The sequence below is a fragment of the Gobius niger genome, assembly GCF_951799975.1.
Source record: "Gobius niger genome assembly, chromosome: 6".
NCBI lineage: Eukaryota > Metazoa > Chordata > Actinopteri > Gobiiformes > Gobiidae > Gobius > Gobius niger.
In genome coordinates this window covers 25144851-25163640 of record NC_136857.1, presented here as the reverse complement: position 1 = coordinate 25163640, position 18790 = coordinate 25144851, and the positions used below count along the sequence as shown (strand labels likewise).

At 41.5% G+C, this 18790-nt stretch overlaps 1 protein-coding gene across 4 annotated transcripts in view; it reads right to left on the bottom strand.

Annotated features, from left to right (window-relative positions):
* kazna (kazrin, periplakin interacting protein a) overlaps positions 1-18790 on the bottom strand; it is a 310954-nt gene that overhangs the window by 39739 nt on the left and 252425 nt on the right. For all 4 annotated transcript variants that reach the window (XM_079558002.1, XM_079558003.1, XM_079558004.1 and 1 more), the window contains exon 5: positions 8809-9000. In XM_079558002.1, coding sequence (XP_079414128.1) covers positions 8809-9000 — 192 coding nt within the window. The remainder of the gene's footprint in view (positions 1-8808; positions 9001-18790) is intronic.

Genomic DNA, 18790 nt, shown 5'->3' with positions numbered 1-18790 from the left:
TTTTCTTTCCTAAAGATAATGTTATGGAGAAAAGCGCGTTTGGCTACGAGAGGACAGACTTTATTTAACCTTCCTAAAGAGGACACTCGCCAGAAGTTGGAATTTCTCCCCAGAATTCAGCGACTATCAGCCAAAATAGTGTTTTTCTGTGACTGTTTCTTGATGGATGTTTGGTGAACCTTCGCCAGAACCAAAGTGGATTAACTTTTATAACCAACAATAAAAACACCCGATGGACCAGAGAGGTGAGTCAATCAAAACCTGTGTTAGCTATGAAGCTGTATTGCAAATGTGACCCGCTCATCTTTATTATATTATATCTATGGTGAAGCCGCTAGGTTGGACTTTACCAACTCGATTTAGTACAGAGGGGTGTTCAGCGTCATGTGGTATCTGCCTATTGCAGACCAAAGAAAGAAAAACTTGATGCCAAACTTCTTTCTTATTTCGAAACCATTGGCGGAATGGATTTGAGCACTCTTTGGAGCAACATGTACTTTTTCTCTTTTCACAGAGACGCAAACCCGCACATCCGTTTAATAGCTGGATAAAACCATTCGGCAGCACCTCCTGGCCCACACAAAAAAACAGTTATTTTTAATGTGCGGTAATTATCCTCCTTTTCAGATCTGGCAGAGGGAGAGAAAGAGGGGGCAGAGGCGACACGGAGCAGAGAGTTGGACAGCTAAAGGAGGCCGGCGGGCTTAAGGGAGTAAAATGTCAGCGCAGGCTCGCAAAAAGGGATTACGCACCTCAATTATGGCTTTGAACAAAGATAAAGCGTGGCCCTGTGTGGCGGGGATCATTGCGCTACTTTGCCAAATCAACTTTTAATGAGCGTTTTACATCTTGGTGTAGTCTCCTAAACATATCTGGACTGTTTCTTTCATCAACAGAAATGAAAGGCTCGTGCTGGAGTCAGGCCGCCTTGTTCCTTCATGGCATAAGTTGGGAATGTCACAACTATAGGGCTGCAAGACATGCGACGACTTCTTGATTTTCACGAGAACAATTGGTCACAAGAGTGGAATGAAAACCTAATTTCGAGAAAATGGGTATTTAAAGCAGCACTAAGTAACTTGTTGACTTTAATAAATCCTTTCCGTAGTCCCTCTGGGGGTATTACAAGTGTTAATGGGATGATCGGAGGGTCTTTCATCTCCCCCTGGTGTCTCTGGCCAGAAAACCACAATTGCAACTTCAATACACACTAATGGAATCACGAAGAAGAAGCTAACAGGCAAAGCTAACTGTGGGCTAGCACCGCTTAAACAGTATTTACAGCCAAGTTTGAGTGGAAAAAAATATCTCCATTGTGTAATTGGATGTACAATATCCCTCTCTCCCCTTGTCTTTTCTGTCAGCGTAGTATTTACTCTCACGGACAATTAATGAGTAAAAAACAGTAACATGCTAGTTCTGCTTTAAGTGTTGTAACTTCTTCTCATGCGCATGTGAATCGCTGCCTTTTTTTTTTTACGGCAGCTGTCTCCCAGAAAGGAAATGACCATATTTGGATTACGGCATCATCTCGGATGGCTTTCGCAGTACACGTGGATACAGAATATGCCAGTATGTGTGAAAAAATTGTGGAAAGGCCGAGTGGCGTGATGTTGCAGTTACTCCTGAGCGGAGAAAAACATAAAATAAGCAGCATGAAGGGTAAGCTTAATCTTTTTTATATATTTTTTATACGACATTAAAACTAAGGTGCACTATGCAACTTTTTACCAACTTTTTGACCCAGCGGTTGTATGAGTTAGCTTAGCGCAGCGCCTTTACTTTCCATCACAATGGCCCCTAAGACGCTCCTGGATCGATTGTTTTCAGGGTTTCTGGTTGGTTTTCACTACTGATTCAATCGCCTCCATGCAGAAAAAGAATAATCGTCTTAAAGGGGCTAGAGGCAAGTTGGCCATTTAATACTCACTACTGCCACCTCAGGTCATACGTGTATGGTCCCTTTAAGGAACAAATTACTTAAATCTACTTGAATTAAGAGATTAAGGCGAGACACTGCGGGTGAACAGGCAAAAATATGAAATTTAAAGATATCAATTTAAAACTTTTGCTGTAGATTAATAACATAAATATGAAAAAAATATATACTGCAAGTTTTCTGTCACTTGATGTTTTCATTCTTAAAAGTTTATACTCATCCTGTCTATTCTACACACCCTGAGTGTTTCCTGAGAGCTGAGGAAACATTGTGAGATCAAAAAAGGATTATCTTATCTTAAAAATGCCCAAAATTTCCCATCTTTTCGATGACAAAATCTGAATAATGGATTAGATTCAAATTGATGGTTTTATTTTATTGACATTTTAGTTACAAAGACTTTTTTCAAAGGGGATCATGTTTAGTTTTATAATAAGCGTTTTTTTTTAGTGGAAAAATTTCTAAAAAATGTAAATTTCACCTTGTGTTTTGACATTGAAAACTCAAAAATATCTACGAATCAGATTAGATATTAAAATATTATAATATTCAAAATATTTTTAAGTCCAAGGCTGCGAAGTTTGGAGTCTGTTGGAGCAACTGACGTGGAGATATTGTCGCACCAAGTTGAGAAATCAAATCTATGTATTTTGTGGCTTGAAATGACGATTTCCCAAATAAATCTATGGAGAAACATTGAATCAGAGCAATATTTAAACATGTCATTGTGGTGATGATTAGGTATATTTTTTGTTTCCAGGTGAAAGTTCATATGTTCAGAGAGCAATTTGGCCCAAAACCTGAAAACTGAAAAACAAAAAGTTTGGACTGTATGTCTTCCCTTTAATCTAAAGTTTGAGTAGATTTGGTCTGGTCTCAGATAAGATAAAACCTCTTATAATATAAATGTACTTGTTCCATTACAACGAGTAAATTTTTTTCTTCTAAATTCTGATTGAAAACTCATATTCAACATAAAGAACCTTTACTCAAGCAATATCAAGTCATGTATCTCATTTCTCCAAAGCGGTAACAAAAATGTTCCATCCAGAAAACCTCCACCCTGGAGCATCCAACAGGCCAGTATTCCCCAGGGGTACAGTGTACTTAAAAGGTTGGGAACCACTGCCAGAGGCCACTGGGATGGAAAGTAATGGCACCAAGCTGACCACACATCCAGCCGCTGGGTCACTGATATCAACTTTAGTTTCTTTTTACATAAGAAGTTGCATAATGCCCCTTTAAGGAAGAAAACAGCTAACAATCTCAACTGTGAAACATCAGGAGTTATGAAGTTGATTGATACCATACAAACTATTTTGGCTTTCCGCTCCAGCCTGCACGTCTGTTTTAATATACAATATCTCTGACAATGTTGTTTTATAATATTTATGTGCAAAACAATGAAAGGAAAAAGTAAATATTGCTAAAACGACAATTAGGCGATAAATCCCTAATCAGGATTCACTGGGCTCGAAAGGCGGTTCCATCATTTTCACACATGGATAGGCCACCGCCGAGCAGCAGCGCAGCATCACAGCACCTCCACAGCACCACCACGGCGCCTAGTGCTTTTGGACAGGTATAAAAGTATTCTCGGGGACCAAGCCAAAATGCCCCAGCTCTCTCCTGAACCGCATGAGTGCAGTTTTAAGAACAAAAGCTGCCCCCACTGCTGCCCCCTGCTGTCTGTGTGATAGACTGTGGACACACCTGCTGCTGCTCCTCTGGAGGGAGAGGATATGAGGCGGAAAGTAACAATAAAACACATGCATAATTCAGGAGCTGGCCGCTCACCGCGTTTTTACGGGTCATTGTTTGGCTGCGGTGCCCAGCCACTCAGCTAAAGGCAAAATGCTATTCTTATCCCAGGTTACGCTGTAAGCCTGGGCATACGGGAACACATAGATTAAAATATACTGTACTTCATGTATATTTTTACAGACAGTAGTCGTAGTAGTAGAGAAACACTGCACTATTTTTAAAACGCTGGTTTTCAAGTCCTGAATAGAACCAGGACTTGAACAAACCATAGGAAAGTATTTATCAGAATTCTTCGCTTTTGATGCAGCTTTTACATTTTCCATAATGTTTTGAATTGAAACACAATCTATTTGTCATGTGAGAAGCTTTCAATTGTTTTGTCTACAAATTGTGCACCCTCCAGACGACACTTTTTTTTAATCCCCCAATCTTTGTGAGGTGATTTAAAGACTAAGGGAAAGAAAAGAAAAAAAAAGGTAATACGTGTAAATACTTAAGACAATACCAAAAGGTCGATATAAGAACTGGTTCACTTATGTTTTGCTTTGTTGGAAAAATACTTCAAAAAGCAATTCCTCCTCTTGGAAACACAGAGGAGTGCCTCTGTGTAGATGTTTTGCTCTTGCATGTTAATCTGCAACGCCTTCATGCATGTTTCGTCCTCCGTCTCTAGAAGATAGACGGCACCAAAGTGTCTCAGAGCGTCTTCTGGCAGGTTTCCACTTTTGATTTCAATTCCAGTTTATTTGTATAGCACATTTAAAACAACTGCAGTCGAGCAGAGTGCTTCACAGTAACAACATGTCACATTGAAATAAAACACAAGTAAAAGAAAACAGGCCAAGATACACGCAGCTATATTGAAGGCCAGAGGTGTGTTTTCAGTCTGGACTTGAACTGTTCCACAGACTGAGAGGTTCTGACAAACAAAGTCTGTTCCATAGTCGAGGCGCTGCCACAGAGAAGGCTCACTTCTCCTTTTTAGCCTAGTTTTAGGAACATCCAACAGGAGCTGGTCAGCTGACCTCAAGGCTCGTAACAGATCACTGATGTGGGGGAGTCACAGTGGAGTCACCTTCATCCATCTCTGTAGTTATTTCCTCCATCGAAATGGAAGAAATAACTACACATGTCCAACACAACATTTTTAAACTAGTGGTGGGACTCTATTAAAATGTTTTAATCGAGTTAATTACAGGTCTGTAATTAATTAATTAATCACATGTTAATCGAAAAACAAAAATGTTTTGCACCTAAATTCTTCAATAATTAGATAGAAACAGGAGTTCAACAACAAATGTGTTTATTATTGTTAATCTGTATAGTTATTCAAGTAACAGAGGCAAAGTGCATTTATAGCTATGTAGCGCCAAACCCTAACCCTAAGCGCCTTTAAGTGTTTAACAATTGCTGTAAACAGAAATCAAAGTGCCATTTCTTAAACTGAAGGCTCAGAGTAGGCTGGCTGGAGCGTCTGTTTGAGGCTGAACGCTAACATTAGCATCGAGGACGTCTCTGTGTTTTAGACTTGAGTAACTACGGTGGAAGGAGAACTCTTTTTTGCACAACCACACAGCAGAACAGATGTCTATCGTCCCGTCAGGATGTTTTAAAAACAAAACTGAGTCCCCAACGGGCTGAGTGAAGCATCTCCGTCCATTGCTGTTGTGGGCGGACGTGCGTCAGATATACGGGCGTACCAGAAACATGCAAATAGAAAGGTTCCGGCTCAGGAGTTCCGGCATGGGGGGGAAATCGGAGGAAATACGTTTAATTGCGTTAAAAAATGCGCGCTAAAATCTTTGACTGAATTTGAATTAAATTAATTAATCGAAATGAATGCGTTAAAGTCCCATCCCTATTTTAAACACTTAAATACTATGGTAAAGAGAGTTAAAAGAAGTCATACTGTGTATTAATGTGTTTTTTGAACACTTATATAAAATATGCACAAATATTTCAATCCAAAATTTGTCTCCATAAAAAGTTGTAGGCATATACTTTCTTTTTTTACTGCCCATAACATGTGTTTGCGTTGATGGACATCATTTTCCTTGATGAATGTTACCAAAGCCCCACCCCTTCACATTTGGTATCATTGAAAAGCTCTAAATATCCTCTGTAGATGCCAAAAGGAGGAGTTCAGTAGTATGTAGTGGGTGTAAGATATTGAGGTTTAAAAATGTTCTCTACAGAGGATTTGCATCACTCTTTGCGGATGATGACTAATGGAGTTGGCAACTTCTGCAGTAACCAGCATGAACATGCCCACATGATACACCTGCCCTGAGGTGAACTGGTTGCCCTCTGTAAGCCCTGTAAAATAAACAATTGAAATAAACTTGCAGCATATGGCGCCTGCCGAAAATAGTTTGAAAGACTTCGTATTTCTCTCAACTTTCGACACGCTGTTTGGGGATTTCACTCCTTGACACACGCGCCGCCTCAGCCTTTTGAACAAATCAAAGCAAAACAAAAAGGGAAAAGTACAATAGAGCCACATGAAAGGTTGACTTATCATGTCTGTGGATTAATATTTGCCTGGAGCAGAGCGCCGTAAAGACCAAAGCGCTGTCGTGGGTGAGAGAGTGAGAGCTGTAATGCAAACTAGCACAGCCCATGGCCCCAGAAGAAATCAGCTCCTAATAAAGAGTGATCGGGACGGACTTTGGAAAGGCTGAAGTCTGAAACACAGCCAGGAAATGAGATGTTAGAAACTCATCTTTGGTATTATGGGGAATTTAAAGGAGGTCTTTGTACATAGCATTGTTGGGTGAGTGCGTAAATCATTACTTGTGCTTTGACTTTGGACTTGACAATACTTTTTGTTTTGTCTTGATTTGACAATATTATCATTATATCACAGTATCTCACAACTAGAACGTGAAGGGACCCAAAAGAGGATTCACTTTCTTAACCAACTGAAAATGTGAGTTGTCTCTGGGAGGAATGTTGGGCCTTTAACGTCTTAACTTTTGGGGAAAACTGTCTGTAAACGAAAAAAAAAAAAAGATGCTAAACAGGATTAAACGCGCAGCATCTCTAATTGGGCTGTGAGGAGATGCCGCTTTCTGAAATCTATGACGACTCACTTAAAAGGAAAGGTATCATCTCTTTTAAAAGGCAAGAACATTGAGGTTCAAAGCTAGCACTTTCCCAAGTAATGAATTCAATTAAAAACACTAGTATTTTATATCAAAGACTTAGTAACTATAGGCTCTGTGCATGTAATGAAGCGGGTTTCAGTGAAGGGTAAAGACCGTTTCCTGAATGCTTCATTTCATTCAGTGGCCGTGCATAGAGCCTGACTGGATGACTGCTATTACTTTTACTTGATTAAAACTATCTTGAAGCGATGTCACTTTTTCTTCAGTAAATACTCTACCCTCCTATGACTTGAATGCAAGTATAAAGAAATCTAGTCTCGAATCTCACTGCTAGCCCCTCTAGTATTAGCTTAGCACGGTCTGAATTCGCCTCGCCCATAACCATTGAAAACGTAACCTTTTAGTTTACTTACTTACTCTATACTCTCTAAAGAAAGTAACTTATTCATTACTCTGAACTTTTACGTTACTTTTGCTAGATAAAATGTCACAGGTTACAGTCCCTTTTCTGGAGAGCTTTGTGAAGGCCCTTCTGAGGCCCCAAGCAAAAATCCATACGGGGCCCTACAGTGCCTACGCATCCCATGGCTATTTGACGAAGAGCAAATCCGTTTATGGTCAAACACAGTTCCACTGTGCAGCAGTGAAGGACAAAATGACCTCAATTCAGCCCCTGCACCTCTGTGTGAGAACCACTAACCACTAAGCCACTGTCAGACTGGGGTTTAGGACTACTATAGTCTATTTCCCCCACGTTTTATAATGGTAAATGGCAAATGGTCACATTCTGTCACCTCTGGTCCCTGACCCATAGTTTGGGAACCGCTGATTTAAAACTAACTGAAACCTGCATTTACCACTGAGAATAAGCCTGTTAGTAATTTGTTTTAGACTGTGCACATTTAGAGAACTAGAGTTACTGAACGTAACTGTGCTCATTGGAACCGTGTGGATTCAACTCCTCTTTGAGACAAAAAGGCCACGGACAACGACTTTACTCTTGTCTATTCGCCAAACTACTGTCCTGATTCTCTGCTAGAGACGATAAGAAGAGAGTTTAAATGAGAGTGTGGCCGATGCAGCCCCGAGTCCGAGCAGAGAAAACATGAGAGCAGCGCCCAGGAGATGGCAGACATGCAGGGGCACCGGGAGACAGAGAGCTGAGCGGGGGCGCGAAGGGGAGAAGCACTCGCGCCTTGAGGATGACGGAGGTCTCTCCTGCTCTTCCACTTCACCATTATTGCTCCGTTTTGGTGTTATATGTGACAAGGCAGATGGAGAGTGAGTGAGCGCTGTCAGAGAGCCTGTCCCCGTAACAACATGTTGATTCACAAGCAAAACAACACCATAGTTCTCTGACCGTCACGGTCACATCTGTCCATGGTAAATAAAAAGTAACGTTGCGGTGGATCGAAAAATGAAAGGAACTACGTAACTAAATTGTCAGTAGCTATCGTGTTACTCTACTTTTCCCTGAAAAAGTAGTTTCGTTAGTGTAATGCGTTTCTTTGTAACTCCAACACTGCCCAGAGCCTCCTCTGTCTCTTCGCGGTCACTTCTTTGGTTTTCACAGACTCGGGTTGTTTCTTTTTGACTTCTAAGGCCTTTTTGCGATACATTTCCACTCATCCTATATTTGCCTGCTTTTTTGTATCGAGTTTTTGAGTTTTGTGGTGTTCTAGTACACCAACTTCGGAGAGCTATTTTCTATTCGTTGTGTTGTCCGCCATCTTGAAGGTAATCCCCAAGTATAAAGAAATCTAAGGACAGATGGGAATTAGCATGGTGCAAAATCTGGTGCAGCCATCTTTTTAATGTAACTGTGCATTGTCCTTCAAATAAATAAACTAAACTACATTTAAATCAAAATATAGGCTAAATTAAAATGACAAAAATCAAGTCCATACTGCAAGGAAATAGGTTTGAGATGCTAGCAGTCATAGTGAAGGTTACAGTCATAGAAAAGTGACACTTATTGCAGGTGTTTGGTCACGTTACCTTGCAGCGCCTCTTTGGCCCGGTCCAGCTCCTCCTCCTTGTGGGCCAGTTGCACCCGCAGCTCTGTGGCTGAGAGGACGTCAGCGGAGCAGCCGCCCTGAGTCTCCTCCAGGTCTTTGCTCAGCATGTCCTTCATCTGACGCAAGAGCTGCACCTCCTCCTGCAGCTGGGCCACCTCCTCACGCAGGAGAACTGCACGGGACAGAGCGGGAAGAGAGGGGATCACAGGGTGAGGCGTGAAATCAGGAAAGAGCAATATTTGACTTCTATCCTCTTTTATTTGGACAGCACGGTTGCATTAGAGTTGCACTGGGAAACCACAATGCAAACTGGACAATTATGCTGATTGTGCATATTTTGGGTTAGCATTGTATGGCTTTAATTGAAGTATATTTATTATCTATTTGTTTTAATCCTTTCACCTGAGCCACCTCACCCCTGCACTGCTGTCAAACAAAGAAAGAAGAGTGGGCAATATGAGTCGGTGAAGCTTCCTTTTTTCTATGTCACAAAACCGGCTGAGACAATGTGTTGAAAGGCAGTTAATATTGTGTGACTCTAAAGAGCGTTTCTCGAAAACAACAAAATAAAAACAGCCGGTGAGCGGAAGGCAGCCATTCTTCACACCACCAGTGTTAGGCGGCAAAGAAATTGCTTCAATCATTTTGAACAAAAACATCAAGCGGGGGGAAAAAGCAATAAATCTCTACTTTCAACGGCAAGAAGAGACAGAAGACTTTTTATAACTTTAAGAGGGTAGAAACAATATTTGATCATTGGTTGCACAAACTTTGACAAATTATGCCTAATGTGGCTTGCAAACCTGCCTTTGGACACTTTGTTATTTCAGGTATAATTATTCAAGTGAATGTGTGTGTTAGATAGAGAATGCACTTTTGGGGATGTGGTATGTTGTTTGGAGTGCCCTCAGCTGGCAACAGGGTGAATTATCCATCATATAAACAAGGTACAAGGCATTATTCTTAAGTAATGGCATGCTATCAAATCCCTGGGACGGAATTTGGTGATGGTTTATGGGATTAAATGAATGACATCAAACGACTCCATGCATGTTTTTGATGGGGTAACGTTATAACATGGTTAAAAGCTCAAAAAATAAGTTGTTTTTACATATGTCCCCTTTAAGAAATTCAGCAGTTCATTTACTGTTGTCTCTCAAATATTAATGTCGCTAATCACGATCAGAAGTAACTAGCTGTGTTATTCGCCAAGTCTGATTGTTTGGGTAGATGGATAGATACAGACGGCATCTCTGGAATTGCCCATATATGGTCATGTTTGAAAACAGTAAAGGGGGAAAACAATTTGGAGAAAACAAACGCTAAATTATGAATATAGTTTTCTACTAAATAAAGATACAAAGGCATGGGGAGGAACAAAGTGGTTCAACAGCCCATAAATACAGAAATAATGGAGAATGCTAACAAGATGCTACATTCTAGCATCAGGCTAGTGCTAACGGTTAGCTAGCACTAGCTACAACTGCTGTTTTTTCACTTCTACTGAAATTTGCTGTGAGAAAAATATCCATATGGACCCGATTTAGACTCGACTATGTGATAAATAGGTTCATGTTCTACCAGAAAATGGCTAAAAACAGAAAAATTGTGTTTCTCTAAAGATTCTATTTTCCCCCTCGGCAAAGCCACGCCCCTTCTATGCCGAGATGCCGTCTGTATCTATGAGAACAACTCCACAAAAAGCCGCTTCGCATGGTGCAAGAATCGCACCAATAGCAAACCTATAGCAAACAAGCAGCAACTCCCTCTCTCTTGGTACAGCTTCCTGTATTTGCAAACTGTATTTGTAGTTTCTCTGCCCCTGTCTTTGCTGTGTTTTTGTGGGGTTTGGTGGATTATCTCACTGCAGAGATATTGGTCCTGAAGAAAGCAGCTTTTTAAAAGTAAACAAAGAGCTAGCTTATGAGCTAAAGACATTTGAGACCTGAAAATATCTTCTTCCGAACATTGAGGAGCTACAGCAAGCAAGGATGGGAGAAGAGGAAAACATGGTGAAAGAGTTTTGTGGGGCGGAGGGAGCTTCGCAGGAGGAAAAGGAGGTGGGGAAGCTGACCAGTGCAGGACACCACGCTCTGAAACAGGGACAAACCCAGTTTCAGATGCACCGTTTCAGGGTAGCACTGAAGGCTGCCAGCCAGGTTTCCTCCGGGGGCTACACTTTCTCCTTCCTCCAAAAACATGCTGGTCAGGTTGGCCCCACAGTGGTGGCGCGGCAAATAAAGCACTTACTTTATGTTGTGAGGCAAGGGCAAGGCTACACGTACTACTCATTCATACATGTCAGGACAAATAGACACAACATGTCGCTGGAGTTAAACAACCTTTAGATTACGGAGCATATACCGCTGAGAAACCGAATTTCATTGTTTGGCACTCAAACTGCGTTCATCATGCCGCCACCGATTTGCTAGCATGCCCATGACCAAAAGTGAAGGCTTGTGCATTGTTTTTAGCATATTCACAGTGTAGAATGTAAAAAAATATTCATGCTGAGGTGGCCAAATGCTCTGTTCATAACAAGCCACAAAACAAAACAGACCATTATTCGCATTATGCCCTTGCAGGACCACCGTAGATCCCCCATTGGTATATTATCTATGGCATTTAGCTTTGCAGTGTCACCACTATATCCCTGGACTATTTCACGTGTGACATCTCACTCCTACAAACTCTTATCCTGCACCCGCACACACACACACACACATACACACACACACACACACACACACACGCACTCCCCCTCTTTCTCTAATCCAATCTGTGCCCCTTCACCTGTGATGGATGCATTACATGAGGTCAGTCGAAATGGCCTCGCGTTACAACAAACTATGACAAGAAACTGCCGCCCTGGAAGAAATGTGGCGCTGTTACTTTGGATACGGCTTTGGCCTCGGTGTGCCCTCTTAGAAGCGAGCTGTTTCATTCCCCCCCCCCAACCTATTCGGGTGGTATCTTCCAGTTAGTTTGGGACAAGGTTTGAAATCTGTGTTTGTTGATGAATCATTGTTTTACACCAGTGAAGTGGCAATGTTATGAAGAAAAGATGGGGGAAAAAATCATGTTCCGACAGATGAAGTGGCTTTGGAAGAGGGAAAACATCAAGTCTGTGCTATTGGCCCATATGTACAGTATGGATATAGATAATATAGGTACAAAAATGGTGTGGTTTTTAGACTTCTACCTCCTGTGACCCAACTTTTCAAACCCAATTCAAAGCGACATGAGTGGGCAGCAGTGGAAACAAGCAAAAAACAATTGAAAAAAACAACAACAGCGCGCAGTGAAATCAACGGCACCGTGATAAACGCAGAATGGCTCCGGTGAGGATTTTATAGGCTTTGAACATGCTTGGACACTTTCGGATTCTACCTATGACCTGGCAAAATCCAAGGAAATACAGACTAGAGCGCCGAAGCAGCAGAAGAAGAAACAACCGAAGTAAAGAGGATCGCGCAAAACTGTGTGAATGATGTGAAATACTACTCCAACGACACTACAGCTCACAGAAAGACATTCATAAAACTGAGAGTAGTTTTTACCCCGGTCCACCGGCTCCACAGCGTTTTACCTGCTCTAATTTGTCCTCTCACAATGGATGGGAGTGGTCCTGCAAAAAACGGGTGGCAGCTGAATAATGAAATGTAAAAGAGGGGTCATTAGACCAAGGCTCAGAGGCCGGTTTAATGGACTTTATAATGGAGACACACTTTGTAGAAACTAGAGCAGGGGGTGGCTGCTCGTGTTCGGCTAAAATCACACTGCACGGATCAGTGAGGAAAAGGCTATTAGTGCTTACAAGCCTGGAGTTACTGGTTTATTAGGTTTATTGATTAAGCACGCAGCACATTATTAATAAGCGGCAACAGAAATATTCCAGTCAATAAAAAAAAAGCTAATGAATACAGGTTATTAGCTGCTCGGAGATTGATTCATGTGGGGGCTTGGTGAAAAATGAAATCTGGGAGCTCCAAACTATACCACGAAAATATCCATAAAACCGGCAACAGTCTCCTAATTTAAAGGTACGCTGCGTAACATTTTGGACTATGCTGTTGGCGGCAAAACAAAACATGCTCCCAATGACCAGCTCAACACAGAAAATGGATTTGGATGAGAACCTAACCTGTTTAAATCTCAAATTCCAATGCCTTTCGTCACATCTCCATGGAAACGAGCTGGAGACGTACCCACTCCCGGCAAAGTTTACAGTCACATCTTAGGAGAGGTGAGCCTCATTAATGTTTGTTTGTACATTTATGAGGTATTTTTCAATGATGAAAATATCTGTCATAAAATAAATGCTTGTATTTCAATTTTATTTATTGGGTAAAATTCTCCGCGGTGTGGCTTTAAAGATATAAAATAAAAAATACCGCTGCCAGTTTTATTACGACGTTGGATTTTGTTGACTGAGATTCTAGTTGCTGCGAGAGGAGGCTCAGACTATATCCACACAAAGACAAAATAGGTAAAGTTTCAAAAGCGTTATATAAAGACGGAACCAGCTCAGTAAACGTTTGAGTCCACATGAAGCCACTCATGTTTGCTCAACCTACGATTCATCTACCACGCCTGTGTGAGGCGCTGTGACGCTTCCACAGATAATAGAACAAGATGTAGTAAATGTAAACGGTGAAAATGAAAGGGATTCCTGGATTGATGATGTACAGAAGAGACGAAGTGGAGAGTTTATTCTTCAGACGTAACAGGACTAAAGCAGAAAAACTGTCAGTGACCGGACTTTTACTGTCAGTCCAAAAACACAGACTGAAATGAGGCTAACTCTGCAGTGTTTTCTGCTTCTCATCTGGCGGTGGAGCACAGAGGAGCAGAGTAAAACTCATCATAAGGTCAGTGGATTATGGATAACAGACACAACACTGGCGCTGTGATGTCATCGTTTTAGTAGAAGTTGTGGAGACGTCGTAACAACTGTGCCATGTAAACAGTGTTTTGAGATCTTTCCACTCTGGGACTTTTGTGTTAAGTCTTGAGCTTGACTTTTTGTCGACAGGGCCTCACTCTGCGACTAGCCTTCCAAAATATCAGACACTGCTTGATGTCTGTCGCAGCTCGTCTTTGATCGCACAACGGCTCTATTTGAAATCTTTGTCCCTGTCTCACTCTACGACACATGACCTTAGATTTTGAGATTCTCCGAACAACAAGTGATTGTTTATCACAGACGGCTAAAATCGTGCACACGGCTATTTTCTTTTTGCTCATGGAGAGGTTCTCAATTGGTACTTGATGTTAAGACTTTTAGAACCACTGGCCTATTTTCTCTCTTCTTCTTGCTGATACATACTGTGGTTGTTATTCCCTCATAGTGTTCACTTACTTGGGAGGAGCTTGGAGTAGAGCTGCTACTCCTTCAAAATACCTGAATGAATTGGCTCATCTCGCTCACGTAAAAATACCATCTTGGTTCAATGAATGATAATGAGTGATGCAGTATACTTGTAACTTTCCATCAATTAAGACATCAAATTCATTCAGGTACATGAATTCAAATTTGCCTTCAGGAGCCCCGAGTCTGATTGACCCCTGGGGGTGAACAGCCGTGAGCGCACTCCTCACCACTCCTATCTCAATCTTCTTTCCCCCCTCCATCCCACGGCAAAATATATGATGATAAATACCCCTCCGTCCCAATAGAGATGCTCTTATCTGGGCTACTCCAGCACCCGCTCCATATGCCGCATAGATAACTACACGTCAGCCAAGAGGGTCTGTAATAACTGCTAAAGTGTACGGACAGAGCATAATTCAGCCTGAGCTTTAGAGATACGGCCATTTTAGGAGCAGGTTCGGGGACTCTATTAGCATATATTACTGGTGTAAAAATACAAAATAAAAAAGTACTTTTTCACCTGAGTAAAAGGGGATTTTTTTTCCATTTTGAAATTTATATTTTAAAATCTGTGCACAGATTTTAAATATGGACATGAGCGTTAATGTTTGAGAGAGAAATGAACACAAGAACCACTTGCCTTTGCTGCAAAACGTCAACCGAACCGAAATACCTTCCCCAAAGTTAATTTGCGCAGACAGTAGCCAGTAGTTACAGAAATATTGCCCGATCAAGTGAAAATATTTGCAGCATAGTAGGTTTAGAATTCTTAGCCATCGCACACAATAACTCCATTTCATTGGCTGCACTTTTCAGACCTTGCACAAAGAATCTTTTCCATCCACAGTGTGCATTTACAAAACCAGCTACAACAACCTGATTGTGTCTTCGCTTTGAGAAACGGCACAAACAGGGACTGAAAATCTAGCATTATCTTATAAACTCAATAAAACAAACATAAAACAAACCTTTTTTTGTTTTGTTTTAAACAACTACAAAATTAAAGTTTTCATCACCACTATCAGCTTTTCCCTGCACACCCCCCGCCCATCCCACCCAACAGCAGAGACCTCACCACAAACGCAGCCTCAAAACACTATTTCCCTGATGCCAAGTCAATTAAAAGCATTTCATGGCTCTTTCCTTTTTTCTTTTTTTTAACACAGTCTGGTTCTGTAGACGGCATCCTTTGGAAAACGTGCCAAACGGTCACGCATGAGGGGGAAAAAAACAAATCTTTCCCCTATTACTCCACAACAAAGAACAAATGTTGAGTTATGGATGTATTTATACCAAATATAAGGATACAGAGACAAGTGGTTTAATGGTCCAAATTTGAACATGCAGCAGTGAATGCAGTTCCACGTTGATGTTCATACAGGGATGTAGATAAACTCAACGACTGTCGATGTGTTTTTGGTAATTTAGCGCCGACTGGAACCTCCGTGGGCCAAGAGCGACGCTGCTCGTGAACAACACATAGCGAACAAACAAATCTGATTGCACAGGTCCATCTGAATTTGGGCCGCGAGAGAGGGCTGACCCGACTGATACATAATATAAAAACTCATCACATGTGACTAAGAGACGTGCGGAAAACATGACAAACATTTTTTTATTTGTTTGAAATAGATGCTTGTACTGATTTGAATAGTAGCTGCTCTATGGTACCACGGTTTGGCCCAGAAAGAACAATTCTGGAAAATCGATACAGATTACAATCTATAACCTTTAACATTGCAATTTGAGAAAAATCACAAGTGATATTTAGTCTGGGGACCACCAATTCATTTTCTCGTAGGAGAGGTGTGGTTTACGATCGTCCATAGCCGTTTATTGGGCGCTACAAATGTCAATCATATGCATCTGCACGTAGCCATAGTCTGCGTACACTGGTGTATGAATGAGAGAGTGAATGGGTGACTGGTTCCTTTCCTCTAAAGCGCTTTGGGCCTGATGAAGGAAGGAAAGCGCTATATAAGTTGAGACCATTTACAATTTCTAAAATAAAGTGCAGTAGATTTTTTTACTTTCCAATAACCACGCTAAAATATTGTCATCTGGAACCAGAAAACAGAGCAGTAATATGAATTTATTCCATAAAAGACTCTTTTAAATTTGTAAAATTTCTTGAAACGACAAAATCACTTCCTTTAAGGCGGCACGGTGGCACAGCAGTTAGCGCTCGTGCTTCACAGCTAGAAGGTCTGGGTTCGATTCCCACCTGGACGGGGCCTTTCTGTGTGGAGTTTGCATGTTCTCCCCATGTCTGCGCAGGTTTCCTCAGGGTACTCCGGATTCCCCTACCACTAAAAACATGCACAATAGGTCAGGATGAATGAGAGCATGATTGAGAGTGCGCGTGGGGGACGACGTATGGAGATCAGCCCATCCGGTATGGCTTGATTACATGCACGAGTCCCATGTGTGTTCATTAACATGCACTGTCCCAGCCAACTGAACCAATAAATAAATAAATAATGTCTCCCCTGGACCAACAGCATCAAACTTGGTCTCTAAAGACATCGATTTTTCGGTGCCTGCTTTTGATACTTTTATTTTTTCTATACCAGTAGTGTCGACCATACCATACTGCTGTCTTTATTGATACCCAGCCCTGGTGCTCAGTATGCTGTTGCTGTTATGAGCCCTATTGTCAAAAAATCATCATTCATTTTACAATATGTGCTTTTTCTCCCTTTGAAATCTGTAAAATACTGCAAAAAATGCAAAAAAAAGACGATGTTCCGATCGATCAGATACAGCAGTTGTAGTGACAAACAAACAAAGGATGAGTGGCCACGGCAGAATGCACCAACAGAAAGCCTAACATCGTAATCCTTGTTGACAGATTCTAAGCACTTCCTCTTCTACTAAGTTTGGAAGGTCAAAAGTGCACTCGGCAATCTTGTTAACGAAAACGAATATCCTACAATCCCCTCAAAAATACATTAGCTCTCCCCCCACACACACACACACATCTTCTGCTATCAGACGCGCCATTCATATCTCTCACTTTCCCTTTTTTTTTCCGAAAGCGTTGCCACCGCACTCATTAATAACAGCGGCGGAGCGTGCCTGTCCCTTTCCCCCTCTTCGCACGCACTTATCTTTACAGGCGGCTGGCGGAGCGTTCGTCAGCGGCAGGCGAGGGCTCTGTCAGAGTGTCCCGCGCCGGATCAGCTCGAGTCAATTCTCAAAGGACTGACAATCTTCCTCCACCGCCCCGGAGGAAATGACAAGGTAACGCTTGATCAACACTCACGCCAGAATTGTGGAGAGAAAAAGGGAAAAAAGAAAAAGAAAAAAAGAGAGCACCTTGCTTCAGAGATTTCTCATAAAAATCAGGCTTTAATGTTTTTTTTTTATTAATATGCAAAGAGAGATGAAGAGATACTGACGCGAGTTGAACCGGGCGGTTTCAAGATGTGTTGAAAGCTTTATCAGACCGGCTTTTGTAAAGAGGATTTGAAGATATGCAGATTGACAAAAAGACGTGGGAGTGATGTTATTTGTAAAAAGTTAGGGAATAAGTGAGTGATTGTGACTGTGAGCGTCTAGTAAATAAAACAAATGCATTACTATCAATAAAGGTACGATAAACGTGATGAGTTTCTACAAAGAGGATTTAATCTGTCACAGTCTCCATCAGTCTTTCAAACAGGATAAGCTTATGAAATTCAACACGGATCTGCATCAACCTGCACCAACATTCTACACACAGCCTTTTGTGAAAATTCAACAATTGAATTAGGCTTAATATTTAGTGGGAAAGTAGGCTATTCCACATCAGCGACTAAACCAAGTCCAAAACAACATTTAAACTGGAACAACAGAAAACTTGGACTAAACAAAGAAAACCTGTAACTAAACCAGAAATAAACCAGGCCTATAGGACAAAGAAACCAGGCCCACATTAGGCCTAACTCTGAGCTGTTGTATCATGATGTCACTGTATGTGGCTAATAGCAGCTAAAGGAGGACAAGCTAACGCCAGAAAACACTATTTACTCTTCACAGAAGTTTATTATCACACAAAAATATATAATTTTGAAAGCGTCCTTAAAACATGTCATTCATGACTGAAATAAAGTCCATCTCTGTTATGTTGTTCTTTTCAGTTTCCTCTTGGAGCCTCACAGTGTCAGCAGCTAATGCTAACACTAATGCTAATGCTGTCACAGACACAGAGCTAGAGCATCAGGAGGAGTTTTTGTGGAGGCAGCCAATCAGCATTCAGCTGGAGGGCGTTACAACCCGCCGTGCTTTGATGCGGAGCCTCAGAGCAATTCATAGTCGGCCAATCAGAGGCTGTATTCTAATAAGCAATCATCAATGGCAATTCACCTCGAGCTTCAGCAGCTCTGAGGGACAGGGAGGAAACGCCAGATAGATTCATCATGACATTTATTACCTACATTTGCGTAAATAAAATTTATTTCATTAGGGTGAAATTTTTGGGGAAGTTCATCTTCCCCTGTGGTCAATGAGGAACCGCCACTGGCTCCATCTGGAGAGCTCCTCCAGATTGAGGGCGAAACATTGGCCCCTTTTCAATCATCAGTCCAGCTGTTTTTGATCTATCTTT